This window comes from Clinocottus analis, unplaced genomic scaffold (assembly GCF_023055335.1).
Source record: "Clinocottus analis isolate CAN_PGR_092001 unplaced genomic scaffold, fCliAna1.0.p SCAF_1, whole genome shotgun sequence".
Taxonomy (NCBI): Eukaryota; Metazoa; Chordata; class Actinopteri; order Perciformes; family Cottidae; genus Clinocottus; species Clinocottus analis.
In genome coordinates, this window is record NW_027175820.1 from 5,114,999 (window position 1) to 5,134,481 (window position 19,483).

General features: G+C 41.8%; 1 protein-coding gene across 1 annotated transcript; it reads right to left on the minus strand.

Moving 5' to 3' along the window:
• Nucleotides 1–6,528: 6,528 nt before the first annotated feature.
• si:ch211-98n17.5 (mucin-15) lies at nt 6,529–14,339 on the minus strand. Its single transcript, XM_068574783.1, has 3 exons — nt 13,367–14,339; nt 10,730–10,900; nt 6,529–8,253 (listed from the first exon to the last, which is right to left on the minus strand). Exons 1-3 carry the CDS (start codon nt 14,331–14,333, stop codon nt 8,132–8,134), a joined length of 1,260 nt encoding a protein of 419 aa, XP_068430884.1. The 5' UTR covers nt 14,334–14,339; the 3' UTR covers nt 6,529–8,131.
• Nucleotides 14,340–19,483: the final 5,144 nt, after the last annotated feature.

A 19,483-nucleotide genomic window follows, 5' to 3' on the forward strand; every position in this document is an offset into this window, starting at 1 on the left:
ATATTAGACATTTAAACCTACATTGCGAACACCTGTCCACTAAAATGCGTGGATTATGTTTCGCAAGCTGTTCAGAGAAGCTTGATAGACAATATTCTGCCTTCTTTCCTCGGAGCTGTAAATAGACAGCTCTGTTGAAGAAGCACAGGAGATTTATTTATTTTTGTGACATTTTATTTGTACAATCCAATATCAGTAAACAACTTGGTTGAATCTGGATTAACTATTTTTTTTCCCCTCGCAGATACAACATAAGCCTTCATTATGAATCATGCTTCAGATGTTTTGAATAATACTTAAATAACCGCCAATTTGTGGGCTTGAAAATAAAACAATGACGTGAAATACACAATGCTGAATATGAGAGGAACCATGGAGTCATCCAATAATGAAATCTAAATGCTGCTATCTCAAGCACGCTGGTTTCTGTTTGTAGTTTGAGTCATAATGAGCAGGCCAAAGTCCACGTTGAGCGCGAAAGAGGCAGAATATCTCGGCTAAAATGTACCAGGAACCCACCACGATGATTTGGTTTTTTTTTGGGGGGGGGGGGGGTAGTGGGCTCGCAAACTAGCTACTTTAAAACAATCTGGTTGTATGCGTCATCTCACAACTTGAATCTCAAGTTGTAAATCATTAGTGAATGAACTGTGTTATAATACATGATAATTGGCTTTTGGCATTATAATAGTTATTGAATATTTTATAACAAAAGCATTTTACAATCACGTATATGGACAAACATCAATACTTTTACTGTACGATACAATTACTGATCACATTTATTTTTGAAAGATCATCATGTATCACAATTCCCACAGTTTTAATACATGGATATTATTTTTTGTGAGGCATTATAATCATGGTTTTAATGTGATTATAACTCTAATCGGTCATTTAGCAATTTAAGTGAAGTCAAATATTCTTTTCACAACATTTTATGAGTTCTTGCATTGATTTAATAATATTTTTTTCACCATACTAGTGTGACCGATAACGTCCATTTGTCTTCATCTTGGCTCACGACATCTGCCATTACACCTCTGACTGTTACTCAGCTGATGCACTGTGCCAATCCCTCCTCTACATCTCAGCTGTGTCCTCACAGAAAAGGCTACAGTCTGTCATGTGACAGCATTAATTAGCATTGAATGCATTCAGAAACCCACACTTTTGCTTGTGAAGACCTGAGACTTTACTCAAAGCACTTCACAGGAACAGGAATTGAGCCAAGTGATCAATTCTGCAACGAGCTGGCACCCGCCCACCTTCAACCGTCTCGTCTAGAAATAGCTTAATTCTAGCCTTTGACCTTGTTAAAATGCCAGTGTGCGAAGCCCCGTCCAACCTGGTAAAACTTACACAATGATGTTCGTACATAGTGAAGAGAAAGTCCATTTGTTCCCATTATCGTCTCTCTTAATGCTCGATTGATTATAAGGGTTTGATGAAAGCATGAAGTCATTTTTGTTGGCTGCTCTCGGCTCTATTATAGGGCCTTTCAGCTTTTTACTGGGTTAAAAGCGCACTTATCAATGTACCTTTTTTTATGTAGGCGTTAGCTGGCACTCTTTGCTTGTAGAACAACCAATGGTGAATCTTTCTTTTATAAGTCCATTCTAGGCCTGGTTTCTGTCATATCTTTGGAATTATACTTGTCCAAAGTCTGGTTAATGCTTCATTCACAGGATGCCTTCCCATTATCTGTTTGCCCTTGCAGTCTTTGCAGAGTTGGGATAAAAGGTCTTTAAAATAACTCTGTCTCTTCATAGTTAGGCCTCGCTACACAGTACACCGAAAATTAAAAAAACTTCACAGGGAAGATTCTTTTTGGAAGCGTTTCGTAATGTATTTGCTTTTTTCAAGCCATACATGTTTCTTTTCACTTTGGAAAAAAAGGCCCAGGGCTTAATTTCAAACATTCCCAGTCAATGCGAGTTTAAAACGTCCTAATGTTTCCGTGTTATGTTGATAAAATGTATTTCCAAACGGACCACCAATTACAACAGTGTTGCTGTGACTGTCCTCAAAGAATAGAAGAATAAGTCGTTGAATAAATGTAGTTTTAGGGCATTTGCTCAATGTTTAAAAGTACAGTGTGGAGCATTGAGTGGGATGTATTGGCCAAAATGAAGTATGATATTGTTTAGTGTATAATGACCAGAAAATAAGAACTGTTGTGTATTCGCTATCTTAGAATGAGCCGTTTGTATCTAAAAACATATTTTATACTTGATGGAGACGGCCATCGTGTTTCTACAGTAAGACCAGCTTTTAAGAGATAAAGCCCTGAAGGCAGCAGTTTAGTCTGTTCATAGCTAAGACTGACGTACTATAGATGTGGATATAGAGCCACACAGAGGGAGACACACCTGTGTTGTTGTGCAGGGCCTTTAACCAAGTGGTCATTCATTATATAATGACAACTAAAGTCTGGAGGATTGTCGGTCTCATAGCATACTTAATACCATATAAAACTACACATCCTGCCTGATATGTCAATCATTTAAAAAGTGGAATTAAGGGACCTGCTAAAAAGAAGGAAAATGAGAAACAACTAGTGCTGTTAATTCTTGAATAAAGATGAAATTGCAGTCAAATGGGATGAATTCAACATGATTACAAAGTGTAATATATTTGCGTTTTTTTCAAGCCACTTTGTAACAAACATGTTTGTGCGCGTGATTCTTCCACGAGGTCCACAGGTTTTAGTTAAAGGAATTTGTTAATGCAAAATAACTTCTCTTCAACTAGGATGTTTGTTTTACACTCAGTATTTTTAATCCAGCTGTTTGTGTACATTAACACGAACTTGGTGAATAAAAGTTTCACGTCAGAAGCAGAGGCTAAGTGAAAGTCAAGCTCCTCTTTACTTGGCAACTGCACCAGGAGGATATGCCGTATGTTGCCTTAAAAGGTATCGTGCTTTGAATATCGCTGCTTTGAATACTGCTGCCTTGTTCCGCAAGTTTACAAGTCTGCATAACTGATCGGCAAAAAAAAAAAAAAAACCCTGCCTGTTTGAAACGAGGCTCGTCAGTATTCGTCGGCTGTCTGTGCAAATATCTCTCCCGTCTCATCTGTATATTTGGAAACCTTCCGTATTTGTTTATCTTTCCCAGAAAGCACTCTGCCAGAGGAGAACGCTGACCTTTTTCAGATCCACCCCAGTGACCCAACAACAGAAGCAACCACTGTGGCGATATCCCTGACAGCCGACGGCCTGTCAGACACATGGGCGACGCATGAGCTGTGCAAACAGACAGAGGGAGAATGTTAACCTGCTGTTTGGCCTCATCCCTCCCTCTCCCTCGATTGAGCAAGCTTTTTAAGTACACCACAGGAATCTCTTTCATGTCACCGCCGTCTGAGCTGTGGGAGTACTTTTTCAAATGCAAAACAATACCTTTAACCCCACATACTTTGGGGAATATAATACTCCATTAATGAATTCTCTGTGGGCTTATATGACCAAGGAAGACAGAATCCGGTCTCACCTGGACCCATACAAAGTATTGCGCCTCATTACGAGACAGTTTCCTCAGTCAACTGTTGTTTAATCATCATTTTATTACTAGCACTGATTGAAAATCTTTAGGGCTGTCCTGGGACAAATAAAACTCTCATAGGACAAATCAATTTGTCGATTTAATCGACAGATCTGTAAAAATGTGCACAAAGAATCACCCAAAAACTGGAAGAGTAGAAGCAAGATGAGTGAATAGTCAGCTAAATGGCGGCGCGGGAGCGGCCGCAATAATTTACTTGAAATTGTAGAACTCTCTTGTGTAATGCTTTCTAAAATTAATACTCCCAAAGATAGTAAGACACTAAAGGTCTAGTAAAAAGTCCATTATGTCATTCCTGCCACTTGGCATCCAAACAATAACAACAAACAGACTTTGATAATGTTGTGAAGAAGCGTGGGATCATGGGAGTTTTTGTATTTGTGGTAAAACAAACGTCCGACCAGGTCAATAAAAGGTATTACAATGGTGTTCATATTATGTTTCGTCACGTTTCTACATCATATAATTTGAATAAAGTAGCCAAAATGAACATTAACTTGCTAGCAACAAAGCTATTGTAGCTAGCATTATGCGGCTAATTCAATTCAATCATCCAAATAGTGGTAAACAACACTTTCCAACAATGAATTTCAAGACGAGGTTTAACATTGCTGTGATTTGACCAAAAAGAACAAAAAGACTGAAAACTGTCTGGACTACTGACTTCAAACTCCCGTCTGTTATGTAACAAACAGCAAAACGCTTATTCACACCCATCTCTTACAGCGAATGTGAGAAAAATGTAGATTGTAAAAGAGGGACGATAATACAAACTAGACTTAAGATGACATTTTAATTATTCAAGGAAGAAGAAACTATTTCATTTAGAGATTTGAAATTGACAGGCTGTTTTCCCTCGATGTCCTAATTTGGTGAATTTATGACATAAAGACTGGAGCTGTTCAGGTATTTTAATTGTGTTTTCCGCCTGGAGTTCAAGCTGTTGCTTCTTTAACCAGTATCTGTCTCTGTGGGCAGGTTTGGCAACAGAAGCTGAAACAGCAGCTTGCACAGCCGCCGCCATATGCCGCCACTGCTTACCATTCCTCCCAGTTCATATGTCAAAATCTTGAGGATTTTAGATCTGCAAGATCATGCTGATGATTTATTCCACATACTTTTTTCCCTGTCGTGAGTTGTTCGTTAGGTTCAATGTGGCTTATCCACGAGAAGAAAGGAACAAACTGAAACAAATCCCTTTTGATCTTCACTCCTGTCGGAGACTATTTTCCCTCTGAAGACGACGTCCTTGCACAACATCACTGGATTAAAGACTTTAAAGTCAAACTGAAATTTGAATTCTCCTCAATTTTTAAATAAGGGCATATAAACTCTGATGGTATTACAGCTACTGTGCATACATATTTCCCCACTTTTCAAAGTGGGATATTACACTTTTTTTGGACATATTTGTGGGAACGGCGTCTCGGGGGGACGTTTCCCACGGCAGCAGCTGACTGACAATTGAGGGTCTGTGTTGCTGAGAGACGTGCTGTCAACCTCCATGGTGCGCGTCTGGCTGGAGCGCGTCAGAGCCGATATCGTTATGTATCACAAAGTATTGCCTTTTTCCAGCAAAGCCACATGGCGTTGGTGATACACCGTGAACTATTTCACGATGTTGCAAGGCGTGAAGCAGTGACACGTGGCGTGCTTTATGTGAGAAGGATCCGGTTTTCTGGAAGTTCAGATGAGAAGGAACCTGATGGCGTTTCCCACTTCAATGCACCGAAACGGAGAAATTCTAACGGTGATCTACCGTGTTCTGCTACTGTATATTGCTGTAAAAGCAATGCAGTCTGGGAGTCATAACGCTTGGTGTCATCTCAGTGGTCAAGTGTAGCATCTTTTTTACTGTAAGTTACTGCTTACTATACTAACTAATTACCGTCAGTGTAACAGTAAATAACTCTCTCCAATTCCATAGAGCTACTGTAAATTGTACATTGTAGAATGTAATTCCTTGTTAAACATGCTAAGAACATGACAGAAGACGTTTGAATGTGAAATTCAACTCTATCTGGAGTCTACCCTCCAAATGGGCAATTTATCTCGTCCCGCTTCCTAAGTTATGGCTCATTATTTTTTTTTAGCATTGCAGTATTTCCTGTTTTAGTTTGTTACTCACCTTTCCTCATTTCAGACAACTTCACTTCCTGCCTTTGTGTGTTGTTGTCTGCCCCGCCCCTTATTGATCCCACCGGTGTCTAATCACCGACACCTTCCCTCGTGTCTCTGTGCCGCTTCATCTTTGTCCTCTTCCAGCGGTTTCTTTTCTTGTTTTATATTCTTGCTTTTTCTGACCTCTGCCTGTTCTTCCTGTGGTTCCACGAGTTCCAACAGAGACGTTTACAGTCCAACTTTAATAAGTGTTTCTACTTTTGTATTTTCAAGTCCCTCGGAGAACACGCCTTCCACTTGCTGAGCCTCTGTTAACATAAAAGCCGGATTTCATCATTGAGCACTGCTGACCGTTTCATTGTCGCGGAGGCTCATCTGATAAGGAAACAGTGATTTGGGTCATTACAACAGGCCAGACTTCTGGGTGAAACTCATTTACAGTGAGCTAGCTTGAGGAAAATCAACTCAAATTTCAATAATTAATTTGACATGGCCTCATTTTAGATAGAGATCGTTTAATTTCATTCTAATCAATTTGGCTCTGCTGGAAGTGTAAATTAAGCTGCCCATACGACCCCCCCGATGAGATCTGTACATTGTTTAGCGGGGGTTGGGCATCATCTAATTGATTTCAGCACTGCCAAACAATCCTAAATTATTGTTTAATTAAAACCGGCACTATCTCCCCGCAGAGCAAGCTTTCCTGATTCATGAAAGAAACCCAAATAGTTTGGGTGCGTTTAAAGAGTAAAATAACTATTACTGTTTGCATATCTCGAGAGGAAAAAGCCTTTTAATATGAACCCACAAAATGAAGCAAACATTTCTTGGGCTTTGGTTGTTTATTAAGGCATCGCCGTCAAATTCCGTTACATTTTACGAGCAGTGGTAACCGATGTGGAGGCCTCCCACCATGCAACTGCGTCGCATTGTTTCTGCAGCGAGCGCTGGCATTCTTCAACGGCGCGACACAGGAACTCCCCCCTCGGTCGGGACAAAATGTTTCTCGCACTTGATTGATGTCTGAAATTAGAACCATCTCACCACACCGACAGAACAACAACAACAAAAAAAAGAAATCCCACATTGCTGAGTTATTGTTGGCTGCTTGGGCCCAAGATGATGCACATATCAATCATAATCAAGATGCACATTGTTTGAGCTTCACTCAGGTACTGAGGAGGGAGAAGGCTCGACGGAGCTGAAGGAGGTTTTCTAGATTCACATATATATTATTAAAAGTTGTTTTTTATATGACAGAGAAGTAAGAAGGTTGAAAAATTGACCTTTATGAAACATCTTTACAAAAGCATTAGATATACTGTATATAGAAGGAGAAAGTGCAGTTAATCCCTTGACTACTTCCTACTTGCATAACTATCGTATCATTCTTGCTCATAGAAAACGCTGTATTTTTTTTATGTATTTATTTTAAATCCAGCAATAAAGGTATATTTCAAATTTGCTCTAAATATCCTGCAGGTGCACACTGTCGCTACGGGAAACTCCAAATCTCTGTTTGGACACCTGGAGGTCAGAAGCTCTAAGCAGTACATTATGATGATATAGTTGTTGCTACTGAGTAATAAGACCAAATACACGACTCCCCACCTGAATACCAAACCCTCGGTCTATGAATAACAAAACAGCCGCCGCCTCCCTCTGGCTGGCGTGAGGAAAACAAACTCAAGTCTTTTCTGTTTGACGTATTGCTTCTCAGACTCTCAGCTGCGAACGCCAGTCGTGGAATATCTGAGAGCGCAGTCGGAAGATTTTAAATTCTTACTGCCGTCCCGGTGCCACAGCAGCGTGTGATTGTTGATATGGATCGCGTTATTGTTCATCGTGGGCTTCTGAATAGTGCCGCAAACGCCTCGGCGGGCCAGCTGTGTCGTCTGTTGTTCAGGCTGCAGAACAACAGCATTATGAAGGGAAAAAATTCGACTCGTGTTTTGCATCAGCAGGGGTCACATTCTGGTTTGATCTGATTATATGCTAATGTCTTTGTTTTGCTTGTGTTCTACATACTGTTGTGGTTCCTATTCACACACACACACACACAAATATATATATATATATTAAATTGAAACCAAAATTAATGACAAATACACATTTTTAACATCCTTCATCGGCTGCAAAGCATATTCTTCAATAGGAAAGACTTTGATACCCTTTGGCAACATACACACATGGCTGACAGTTAATGTTGGTCGTTGCTGTGCGGATTGCCGTATAAATCTCCTTAAAGCAATGCATAATCTAAAGTATGATTATTTGAAGACGGCAGACCTTCACAAGCTCATCCCCAAAGGTCACTTCCGCTGTCTTATTTACAAAAGGCCACGTTATACTGTCGTCTATCGAAGGCCAAAAGAAAAGCAAAACAGGCCGACTTTCTTTCGATGGAGTTCGTGACTTTGGTCTCGTGAGTCCGTTCGGCCTCAGCGGCGTCCGGGGATGTTGTCCATCTGGATGTTGTCCTTTTGGAGACCTGGGTTGTAATAGGCCGAACCACCAAATCCAAAGTCCAAGTCCAGCGGGGGGGCGTTGTCTAATCTGAGAACTAGGAAGCAGACAAGTTGATGAGGCACTTAAGATTGTATTACGCAGAAATATATTCCTCTATTCTCCCTTTAGTACGGCTGAAGCTTTAATGTTCTTGTGGTCTTTTTGACCTATAATTAAATCTGGTATAAAATCCATAATCAAAGCACTTGCATTGCTGTTATGATCTGTTTCTGCTGATTGTGGGTCCACTTCGTTCATGTTACTAACATCCACAATGCAACATTCTATTTATATATATATACAGTTCAACTTTGTAAAGTTGTTGTTTTTTACCGTGAAAGACAAAAAAAACAACCTTTGAGTGAAGAAAGCAAGCGTTTCCTTGCAGAGCGACCAAACAAATCCATCATGCAAAGCACCTTTCTTGAATAAACCGCCGTCATTCCCATTTTCATCACCTACCAGCACTGAAGGCAACAGGGGTACGTCCAATTTATGGAGCATTTTGAAAGTCATTTTGAGGAAATGGAGGAAATCACTACACCGAGCAGAGAAAAGAGTAAACAAGGCAGATTGAAGGTAAGTGGAACACCGAAGTAGTGACTGACTCCGAGCTACAGAAAACCACTGCAACCCAGAGATGCCCCCATCGCAAGTTACAGGGAGGAAAAAATGATGAATCCCACCAGATTCTTTGACCAGGTGTAGTTGAAATACCGCTTTTAAAAAATAAAAAAGGTTGATATCACTGTAAAGAATATGGCTACGGTGTGAGGGTGGTTTGAAAAGACACAATACACTAATTTACTTTCCAATTTTAGTGTAATTTGTTGTTTTTTTTCATATCCAAACTGGTGGTCTAATGGTGGAAGGTGTTTTTTGTTATACAGATTGTAAAGGTCAGATCAAATGTGTATACCTACTTCTAATTAGTAATATTTCGATGTGAATAAAACTGACTTGTCTTGTTTGTCTACTCTCGGTCAACGGCCTCTCTATTCTATATTTTACCGCTCGGGCAGAAGCCTCGCGCGTCATCAGTCTTTTGTGCGCCCGGTGGAACAATGGTGGTGGGGCGTTGGTGACAAAACTATTTTTACCAAGAATCTAACTTGAATACTTGTACATGATGCAGCAGAAAAACAAACACGCGGATTAATTTCAGTCGGACCTGAACAGGAAGGTTGAGTTTGAGGGCGTGTCGGGGGAACGGTGAACAAGAAAAATGTTGTTAGTTCACGGAATGATTGAGACAAACAGCAAACTGTCATACTGAAGAGTTTGATCCTTCTTTGCATGGGAATCTTTCCATGTGTGTGTGTGTGTGTGTGTGTGTGTGTGTGTGTGTGTGTGTGTGTGTGTATGGCAGAGGGACCAAGGGCTGAAAAAAAATGGTTTTGACATTTTGAGAACTACAAATATTGGCTTTCTGCTGAGAAGATTGATGCCTTTCATGCCTTTTCACGGTAATGTAACCGTTATGTAACGTATATGTAACCGTGGCCAGCAGCTGGTTAGCTTAGCTTAGCATAAAAACAGACAACGATCAATTAGCTTTACAGATTCCTTCTACGTGCTGTCCCTCAAAGGAAGATTGGTCCATCGTAGCACAGATCCAACCAGGCTTTGACCACAGTCCAAGACTCAAGATTTTCTTTGTTTGTATTTTTTTTTTTGCGTTCAACTAAGTGTTTTTGATCAACCTAAACCAAACATCCTGTGAAGACGGAAGTTTACTTTGAGAAGACAACGCACGCTTTCCCTGACACTCCAAGTGCATCATGGTTGGAAGCGTCGGGTGAGAATGTGTTGGATCCGTAGCGGTTGCTTCTATCTTGATCTCCTTAACCTGTTTTCTGTGCTGAGTTTGTTTAACATCCTGGATTAACACATATTATAGAGTCTTCCGTGTACTGTGTTGCTTTTTAGTCTGTCAAAATATTAGTAATCAGTCAGGTGGTGCAGTTAGTGACAGTGTGCGCTTTATTGGTAACGTAGCTCTGTCAGCTTGACGGAATAGCAGTGGGGGGGAGCTTAGCAAAGGGTAAATTATCATGCAATTTAAACTTCTCGTACGTAAGATGAATTTAGTATAGCAATATCAAACGTTTCATATCCAAGAAACATTTTGTAGAAAGAAAGTGCTGTTTTTCAGGGGAATATTATCTGACTCTCCGAAAAACTATAGAATATATTTATATGGGTTGTCCTGATCAAATTGTAAAGCCCTGTGTTATAAAAATTCACTCGACGCCTCGGAGTAAAATCATTAAAACAGGAACATTTATTCTTCGAAGAAGGAACAGAGTCAGAAGTACAATGTGACAAGCAAACTGCATCTCCCAAAACTGTGCCCCCGAGCCCGGCCCACACTATTACCTTAAATACATATGTTTATCAATACACAAAGGCCCACATGACGTCTTTATGGTCACCGTCATCTGATAATCAGGCCAGTCCTGGCCTGACAGAAAGACGGGCGCCCATATGTTCAGAGTTTACCTTTAAAATACCATAAGGTCAGGACATACCTGGGTCTGAGGGATACTCCTCGACCAGCTTCCTGTGAGAGAAATCAGTCCCAAACCTCTTCTTCAGGATGACGTAGGCCACCAGTGCAACGAGGGCCACAGCCACCCCGATGCCCAGGATAGCCCCCCATCCGCCGGCCCTTTGACCCTGGTGGGCGTCTTTTGACAAACCTTTATTCGGAGGGAATGAGAGGTCGAGAGGGTGGGAGACAAAAAAAATAAATGATATGTCAACAGCCAAATGATTCCCATCAACTGCTGTCTTTGAGGTTAATTGGCAGATAATTACAGCTGAAATGTGTTTTGGAAAGTGCGTTTCCAGTAGATACACATCCCAATTAGTCAGCTGTACAGATTTGTCAAATTTACGCTGCGATAATTAATGCAATTAACGGGACCAAATCATGATAATTTCTTGAATACATTTGAATATTTAAAGACGGCAGGCTGTGCTCATCATCTGAATGAGGTGAAATGTGACGGAATATTACCGCAGATCCCATTATGTCACATGACTTTGAACTTTTAATTATATAACTCTTTAGTACTGTGTGTATGTAAATATATACTTTTTTACATGTAATTATAGCTCAGAGCTAATCATCACCTGCCCACATTAACACATCTCACATTATAACAGCTGTACTGGTGTGCATTTTCTAACATGCTCTATTTGAACCATTGGTGCCTAATTCAAATGTTAAAAAACATAAAAACACAGACTCAAAGTTCAAAGTGTAATTGTTTGTTCAAATCTTTTGTTTCAGCGTTTGAGTTCAGGGCAACTTCAGTGGGGGAAAGAGCTGTTTCTGAAAGTGATAGAATTGTTTCCAATATTCTTTGACAAAAAAAAATACTACAGTTGTATTTTATCAGGACTCGCACATAAATAATTCAGCAGCTCTGTTTAGCCACAAATAGCTCAATTACCCACCTGCTGGGATCCATTTAACCTTAACCTGGGGCAAGTTGAGCCAGGAGACCATTTCTTTTTCCTTCATTTTGAAAGTAGACGTAATACAATACGAGGGGAAGTGTTTGTTCTTTATACTTTCCAGTAATCTTACCCGACTCCCTTTTAAATGTTGGCTTTTGAAATCTTTGATGTCTGATATAGCTCAACAGCTACTGGATGGATTGCTGTGAATTTTGGTCCATATATTTACATTCCCCTGAGGATACATTGTGACTTTCCCCGTAGCGGAACCATGACGACTGAAATGTGAAATAATAATAATAATAGTCCCATATAATTATTTCACATGAACTTATTCATACCGGCAGTGATTTGCAGCACTTTTTAATTACATTACAGTATGTATTATAGGCTTTTATTGTGAAAATTAGGAGCAGGACTGGATCTGGGCTGCGCTGCCTTTGTCTTACGTTGAAAGGAGGAATAAAGTTTCCAGTCTTGGTTCAGACTATAAAGCTTTCGTGTTATTGTACAGTGTGACACGATGTGATTGGTTCGTGCCTTACATTGCAGAGCGAAAGTTAAAAAAAAAAAAAAAAAATCGCTCTTCTGGAATTTTTTTGCCCCCTTTTTTTGTTGCGTAAAATTCGCGTTCTGTGTGAAAGTTCTCGTGACAAAAAGAACAATTAATTATATATATTGCTGTAATGTATTGCACAAAAGCCCTCAGTTTACAAAGACCGACGGCCTTGTTGTATTTTGATTTACAAAGAGCCGGATGCCACTGCAACAGCTATAAGTTACCTTCTTCAAACGGCTGGAGTGAGCAGATATTTGTTTCTACATTGATAACAGTGGCATTAAAGTTTGCTCTGCTCATATTTATAGCCTCCAGGGTTTATCTCTGCTCAACCATCTGTGCTTTTGTACAGTTACTTTTTGTGTGCACACGCTGTGCCTGTCACGGTAACCATGGAGTTTCTTCTTTCTTTCTTTTTTTTGTCTTGTGTTGCTGGCAACTGTTTTCCAACTGTTTATTGCTATCATCTCTCAGTGTTATATCCTGCTGTCACATCTGTCCGTGTGAAGTTTTATTTTACAGTTATCCCAACCTCGCGCCAGCTCTGTAAAGGTCTTTTTTCTTCTTTTTTTTTGACATGGTGTCGCTAGTTTTCACCCACGTAAACTTTGCAGGAGAAAACTGCTTTTTGCTAAATAGAAATAGTCGCACTGCTGATATGAAAAGCCGCCTTTTCTGATCCTATCTCCTCTTGAGGTTGACACCAGAAGAGAAGTCTCACGCTCCTGCGTCGAGGCAGCACAAGTATCTTTGACCTCAGTCCTCGACCGGCTCTCTCGGGTTGTTTTTTTTTTTACACTAAAACAGGGGTTCATTGTCCTGCTAAGAAGGTGGTTGTAATGGACCCCTCTCCTCATAGCCGCCACATCGATAGCACGTGAAACCCAATCCAACCTTTTCCTTTTCAATAAACGGGCGTTTGTCCTCTGCCAGTGGGAAAACAGATGCAGGGGAAAGGGATGAAAAAAGCAGCAGGGATCTACGCTCTTGAGAAATAAGCATAGTGTTACTATAAGTCTCTAAAAGTGACCCGTAAAGACTCTTCTGCCTGTTCACACAAATGCAATTTGTTCCTAAAAAGTTAGAGAGACACACAAAAAAAAGCACCAGATGCCGTGACACCTGGAAATGGCGGCAGTACCTCTCTCTGAGCTGCTGGCCGCGGCCTCATCCGGGTCTGTCCTGTTGGCCCTCTCGGGTGTGATCGGAGCAGTGGTTGCCCCTCGCTTCGTTGTGGGTGTCGCAGTTGTCGCGTTGGTAGACTCCGTCGCGTTGGGTAACCGCGGCACTCCGTCGGGTTTCGTCGTGGGTCCTTGCGTCTCGTTGCCGCCTGGGGACGAGGTCGTCGTCTGTAAATTGGTGCCATTGGAGTGACCTGGAAAGCTGCTGGAGTTTGCTTTGCTCGGTGGAGTCGTGGGTATTTGGGAGGTCATCGCTGTCGAGTTGTGAGGTCCCTCCTCGGCTTCTGTCCCGTTGATCCGGCTTGAGTCTCCTCCGGGCGCTGCAGTCACAGTGGTATTTGGAGAAATGGTGGCGTTTGGTTGTTCAGTTTGAAGAGTCAAGGGGACTGTGACAGTGGTCAGGTTGTGCGACGTTTCATTTGAGAGCTTATGTCGGCCGGCCACGTTCTTCTTCGAGTTGGGAAGTCCCACCTCGGCTTTTGTCCCGTTGATCCGGCTTGAGTGTCTGGGCGCTGCAGTCGCAGTGCTAATTGGAGCGATGGCGCCGTTTGGTTGTTCAGTTTGAAGCGTCGAGGGTAAGGTAGAGGATGCCGTGGCAGCGGTCTGCTCATCAAGCGTTCCATTGGGGAGATTAACTTTGGGGATCACGTTGTTCTCCTCTTCCGAGTGCACCGACATGAAGCCGGATGCTATCGCTTCGCTGTCGTTGCTACCTGAAGCCATACCGTCAGAGCTCTGGTGGTATTCTGCCTCCTCTTCGGTACCGGAAGTGTTTTGACTCACGACTGTCTTCTTTTTCGCCAGTTGACGCAGCCAGCTTGGACTAATCATCCGCCCCGGAGAGTCTGTTGAAATTTGGAGCGATGCCAGGTGAAGAGCTTGGACGAACAGAAGGAGGCCGACTGTGATTTTTAAATACCGTTCCATTTTTCCCTTTGGTTTCACTCTGAAAGACAATGGAGAATTTAACGTGGTTAAGTACTGTATTTAAGCCAAGGTTTTAAAAAGTTGAACACGCTTTTCTGCATTCATTTTATTGTATTTTTATTTATATCGACTTATTTCTTTATTTATCCATTCTCGTTCATACTGTATTGATCGGTTTTATTGTTTCATCTGTTGTACCGTTTGATCAGAGTTTAAATTAAACATTATTTTGTCTTTTGTTAGACTTACTGTTGGGCTTTCTGTCTGCCTTAGTTTTCATAGGTGCTTCATGAATACAGTTATCAATATTACTATACGTTAGATGTCGGAAAAGGAATATTATTGTTTATCGACATTGTGTCGAAATATATTAATGTGATTGTAATACAAAAAGAATATATGTATATATGTAAATATTGTTTCCGCTCTTTTTTTCCAGGAGCTTCTGCAGCGCGCCGTACCTTCTCGTATGTCACTAGGCTAACCCTAGTCGTTAGCTCGCTAGCTAGTCCTTCATTCCCCATGTTGGGTTAGATAACGTCTTTGTTTTAAAATACTGCGTTCAACAGTCTGATATAGTGTGGCTTCATGCAGAGAAGTGCTGCTGGGATTTGTAGTTCCATATCTAATGAACAACCTTTGTGTAGGTAAAGTGCAGTCCCTAAGTTATCCGTTGAAACATTGAGTGTTTACTTCTGGAATATCATCTCTCGTTCTCTGAGTTCTCTGTGTGTGTGTGTGTCTGTGCATGTGCGTGAGTGTGCATGTTTGTGAGTTTGTGTCTGCATGTGTGTGAGTGTGTGTGTGTGTGTTTGCATGTCTGTGAGTGTGTGTGTGTGTCTGTGCAGGTGTGTGAGTATGTGTATGAGTGTGTGTGTGTGTGTCTGCATGTGTGTGAGTGTGCATGTCTGTGAGTGTAGAGAGCCAGTTCTGACAAATCCTGTTAAGTTTTCTGATTTGTATTTGTTTTTTATAAATTCTTTATTGTTAAGATTTGTTGCACTGTGAATTTGTACTGTTAGTTCTGTTTTTGTAATAAAAGGTTGCAAATTAATGCTTTAAAATGAAAAAACGGTTAATCGAAAAAATAATCGACCGATTAGTCGATTATTAAAATAATCGTTAGTTGCAGCCCTAGTAACAACGTAGCGCTTTGTCCACACGCTCCTACTTGAAAGCGTATTTACTTTATTTTATTGCTACACTTGTTACAGAAAAGAACAAGCAGACTAGTTAACAAGATGTCTAATTCCACCAAGCTTTAATGCTGCAAAGGTAACAGAAACAAAGGTGAACCGCGGCCTGCTGGCCAGTGGCAGCGCCGGGTCAAACGCTGCCTACTTGTCTTTCAAAGATTAATACATAACAAGATGGCCACTTCCTCTTGTGTCAGTCCGATAACCTCAGAAAGCAGTCCTTTCTGCTCCCTTTTCTGCGGTTCAAGACATCTGTGCTTATTCCTATCTTCCCGAGGCACAAACTCCCCGGCTGTTACAGCTTCGGTCAGCTGCACTGACACAAGTCAGGATGGAAATCCTTGAACAACTAATCCGGTCTCACCGCCCGTCTGTCAGGGAGCTGCTCGTCTGGCGTTGTGGTGAACACGGGGTCACACACACGACAGGCCTTTGCTGCTACAGCGTCACACACACTACAACCCTTTGCTGCTACATCTGGAGCTTGTTGGTGACTTCTCAACGCGTTGTTACACAGCGGGCGATCCACAGGTCAACACGTTCCTAACGCGGAGCTAAATGACAGGGGGAATTTACACAGGTGCCCTGTGAGCTGTGTGTGTTTTTCTCTCGGCTTCACTCCAATACACAAATGTCTGCAGCTCCAGTTATTCCCTGCAGGGCCTTTTTTACTCCGAGTGTATTTGGCTTTGTTCATACTGCCAGCTCAAATGAGTTATTTGGCGTATCCAGATTGCTTTCAGATCGATTTCACTAAATCTGAATCGAAATCTTAACAAATTAACACAAAAAAAAATCAACTTAAGCAAGTCGGATCTGAACTAAATTGGGACGGCGGTTTGAAATGTGATTCTAATGGAATTGCTGCAGACGTGTTTTCAGTCCGGAAGCTCTCGCCGCTCAAATCGTATTTCAAAGTGCGGAGGTGCTGAGCAGAATGGATGCTGCTGCTCGCAGAGTGCTCTGGAGGACAACATGGAGGGCAGCAGCCTGTGGACAGATGCCAAAATATATTGTCTACTGGCACTTCCACTTCCTGCTCGCACGTGGCGAGCGAGTCACGAGCTCGGAAAGGCCTGCATGCTAAAACCGGCAAAACACCCACAGCAATGCAGGGGAGGAATTGTGACTAATTTTAAACATATCTTATATTGTCATTGACTACTTTATAGCCTGCATACAAGCACGGAAAAGGAAGAAGGCAAGTACTCAATGCATCATAAAGGAATCAAGGTGGAATATTGTTTAAAGTATTCTCATTGGCTCAAAATACTTCTTCTTAAGACCTTCTAAAGCATCCCAAAACTAATTAGCCTTCTTTGTTTTATCCCAACGTATGTAAATAAAGCTTTTATCTGTTCTGAAAAGCGGACGTGGCAGTTCCCAAGTTCCAAAAGTTGGGCGGTGCGTGACTACGCGCTGCGAGGACCCGCTGAGCCTCAGGAGTACGGCTCCGATTGCCTCACTTTCTGTCCAGCTTTACGATGGCGACGGTAAACTATGTTTCACTCTCCTGTCACTTTCTGCTGCTTCCCTCTGACATCACGATTTACACCGGCCTTGCCTCTGTCGTGTACAGATAGATTGGGGATGTCTGGACACACATTTAATGGGATTACTTGCAAATAGCAGTGCAGGGCAGTCTGTCCGTAGGAAAGAAAAACATTCTGGCCGCATTGATATTTTTTAGGTACTAATATACTGCAACGAATGATGTTTAATGCTTTATTAGACTCCCACAAGCTTGTAGGGTTACAAAGAGGTGTCTTTTATTAAAATGCGACTGTAAAGTGTACTTATTGACGAGCTAGTAAAACATTATGGCCGCCTCGCGAAAGTGATGGTGAGGTTACAGGATTCATTACATAAACCCGACGATAAGTTTAATTTTTTCTTTTTTCTTTTCTTTCCATGAGGCTTTACTGTATTTCAGCAATTGAAATGAAGTTAATCAACGTTGTGGTTCCTTTAGGAAACATCACTTGACTTATTCTTCTCTTTTCTTGTCCAATAATGGGCGCCGCGGGGCTTCGCTGGTCAAAGGTTAAAGGTCAGATTGTTAAAGGTCTGAACGCAGCTTTGGTGGATCAGTGGCTTTGTTGGAAGCAGCGTCTTAGAAGCAGTGAAACCGGCTCCGTCTGCAGTGTGAAATATTGTGGCCTGCAGCAGCCTCAATATTAAAATCTGGGGACTTCACATTTCTGGTTTCACCTGTCAACACTTGTTCAAACACATCAACGAGGGTACCACTAACTGAAAATAGGCCGGACTTGTTTCTTTTCTTTTCTTTTTAGCTTTATTTTTTAAATACAAGTTGTGTTTTGTGAAAAACAACTCCTCACCAATTGCACGCTTCCAAAAGATGAAAGTAGCGTTCTGAATGAAGTATTAAAAAAAACACACAACCGTATTGACTGTCAATAAGCCAGGAATGTTCCCCCGTGGCCAGTTTCACTTCAAGCTTGTTTGTCAGCCACGTTTCTGTCTGGGTCTGTATTTCTGCCGCGTGGGAACTGACTGGTTTGCAGTGTGACTGCAGGATCAATCAAACGCTCAAGTTGGCTGAAAATACAAATCATTTCCACGCCGACTCGTCACATCCTGCCATTTAGTCTCCACTTGGTGGCTTATTGAGTCTCTCGTGTACGCACACCCTATGACGCTTCTGGATTCAAACAAAACCACTTAGTTTGATTTGAGGACAAAGGGTTAAAATAAGTACGTAAGCCACGTTGACTAAAATGTACGCGACAACAGTTTGAGGCGTGAACACTGGTCTCCCAGATAATTGACCCGTTCACCTCCTCTCCCTCTTAATGGGTTCTTGGTCTTAGTACTACGTCATCGCGCTCTCTTAATACAGACGCTGACGTCGGTATCAGACGCACCGAGGTGTGACAAAGCATTAGTATTTGACGCCCTGAGAATCAGACCCAGGTTGGATAATACGGCTCTGAGAGCACATGACTCGTCCTTTCAAGATACAATTACAACTCAGAGCTTACGACACTGCAGCGGTGAGGATACTTAACTTGGAAAAAACAGACCGGTTTGACAAACCTCACCTGGCTGGAAAATTGCTTCTTTGCACGTGCGTGGCGTTCTCAAGTCAAAAGAGATGAGTAAGAAACTTCTGTTCAAAACGGTTTCATGCACCGCTTCTGGTGAACCAACGATAACACCGATAACGACCGATGTAAATGAGTCAGATCAGTTTCTGATGCTTTGTCCTCTTTTGAAACAATAAAGCGTGTTGGGTTTGCTACAGGACTAATTCAGCAGATCAGGCTCGTGGGCATTGCAGTACTTAACGCCATCTGCCATCGAAAACTAACAGAAAGGAGAGAAAAAACAGAAATGTTCACGACCAGTCTGAAATGTAGAGCTTCAGTCAAACACCTAATTAAGTTCCTCCCTCTCTCTCCTCACATTGTCTGCCAAAAAAATCCCCCAAAGCTATTTTAAATGAATGATGAAATAAGAACATATTACAAAAATTCGTATTAAGTTGTTGTTTTTTAAGGCAGCAGAAGCCTGACTGGTGTAACTGTGAGAGGCCTGGTGTAAATGATGAAAGGGAATGTAGAACCAGTATGAAACTGGTTTGTTTCAATTTGCACTGTGTGAACGCGTCACTGGTGAGTGATCGGACTATAATCAATAAGCTTTTATCTTAAATAAACAGTTTTGATTTGAGATAAACGTTGCCACAATTATCTGCTTGCGTGGCGAATTTGCGCTGTTAAAATGTCGAAACCGGCGCTTCCTGTTTTTGCGCGTCACTTCCTGTCCACAATCAAAACGTGCTGGCATCCGCCATCGCATCGCGTGAAGCCGTGTTGGAAACAACTCTCCATCTGCTCCTTGGAAAATTACAGCGAGCCGAGCGGCCGTCCCGCTGAGAAGCCGTTTGGATCTCAGCGTCCCGCCAGAGCGGCTCTGCGGTGGCGCCGG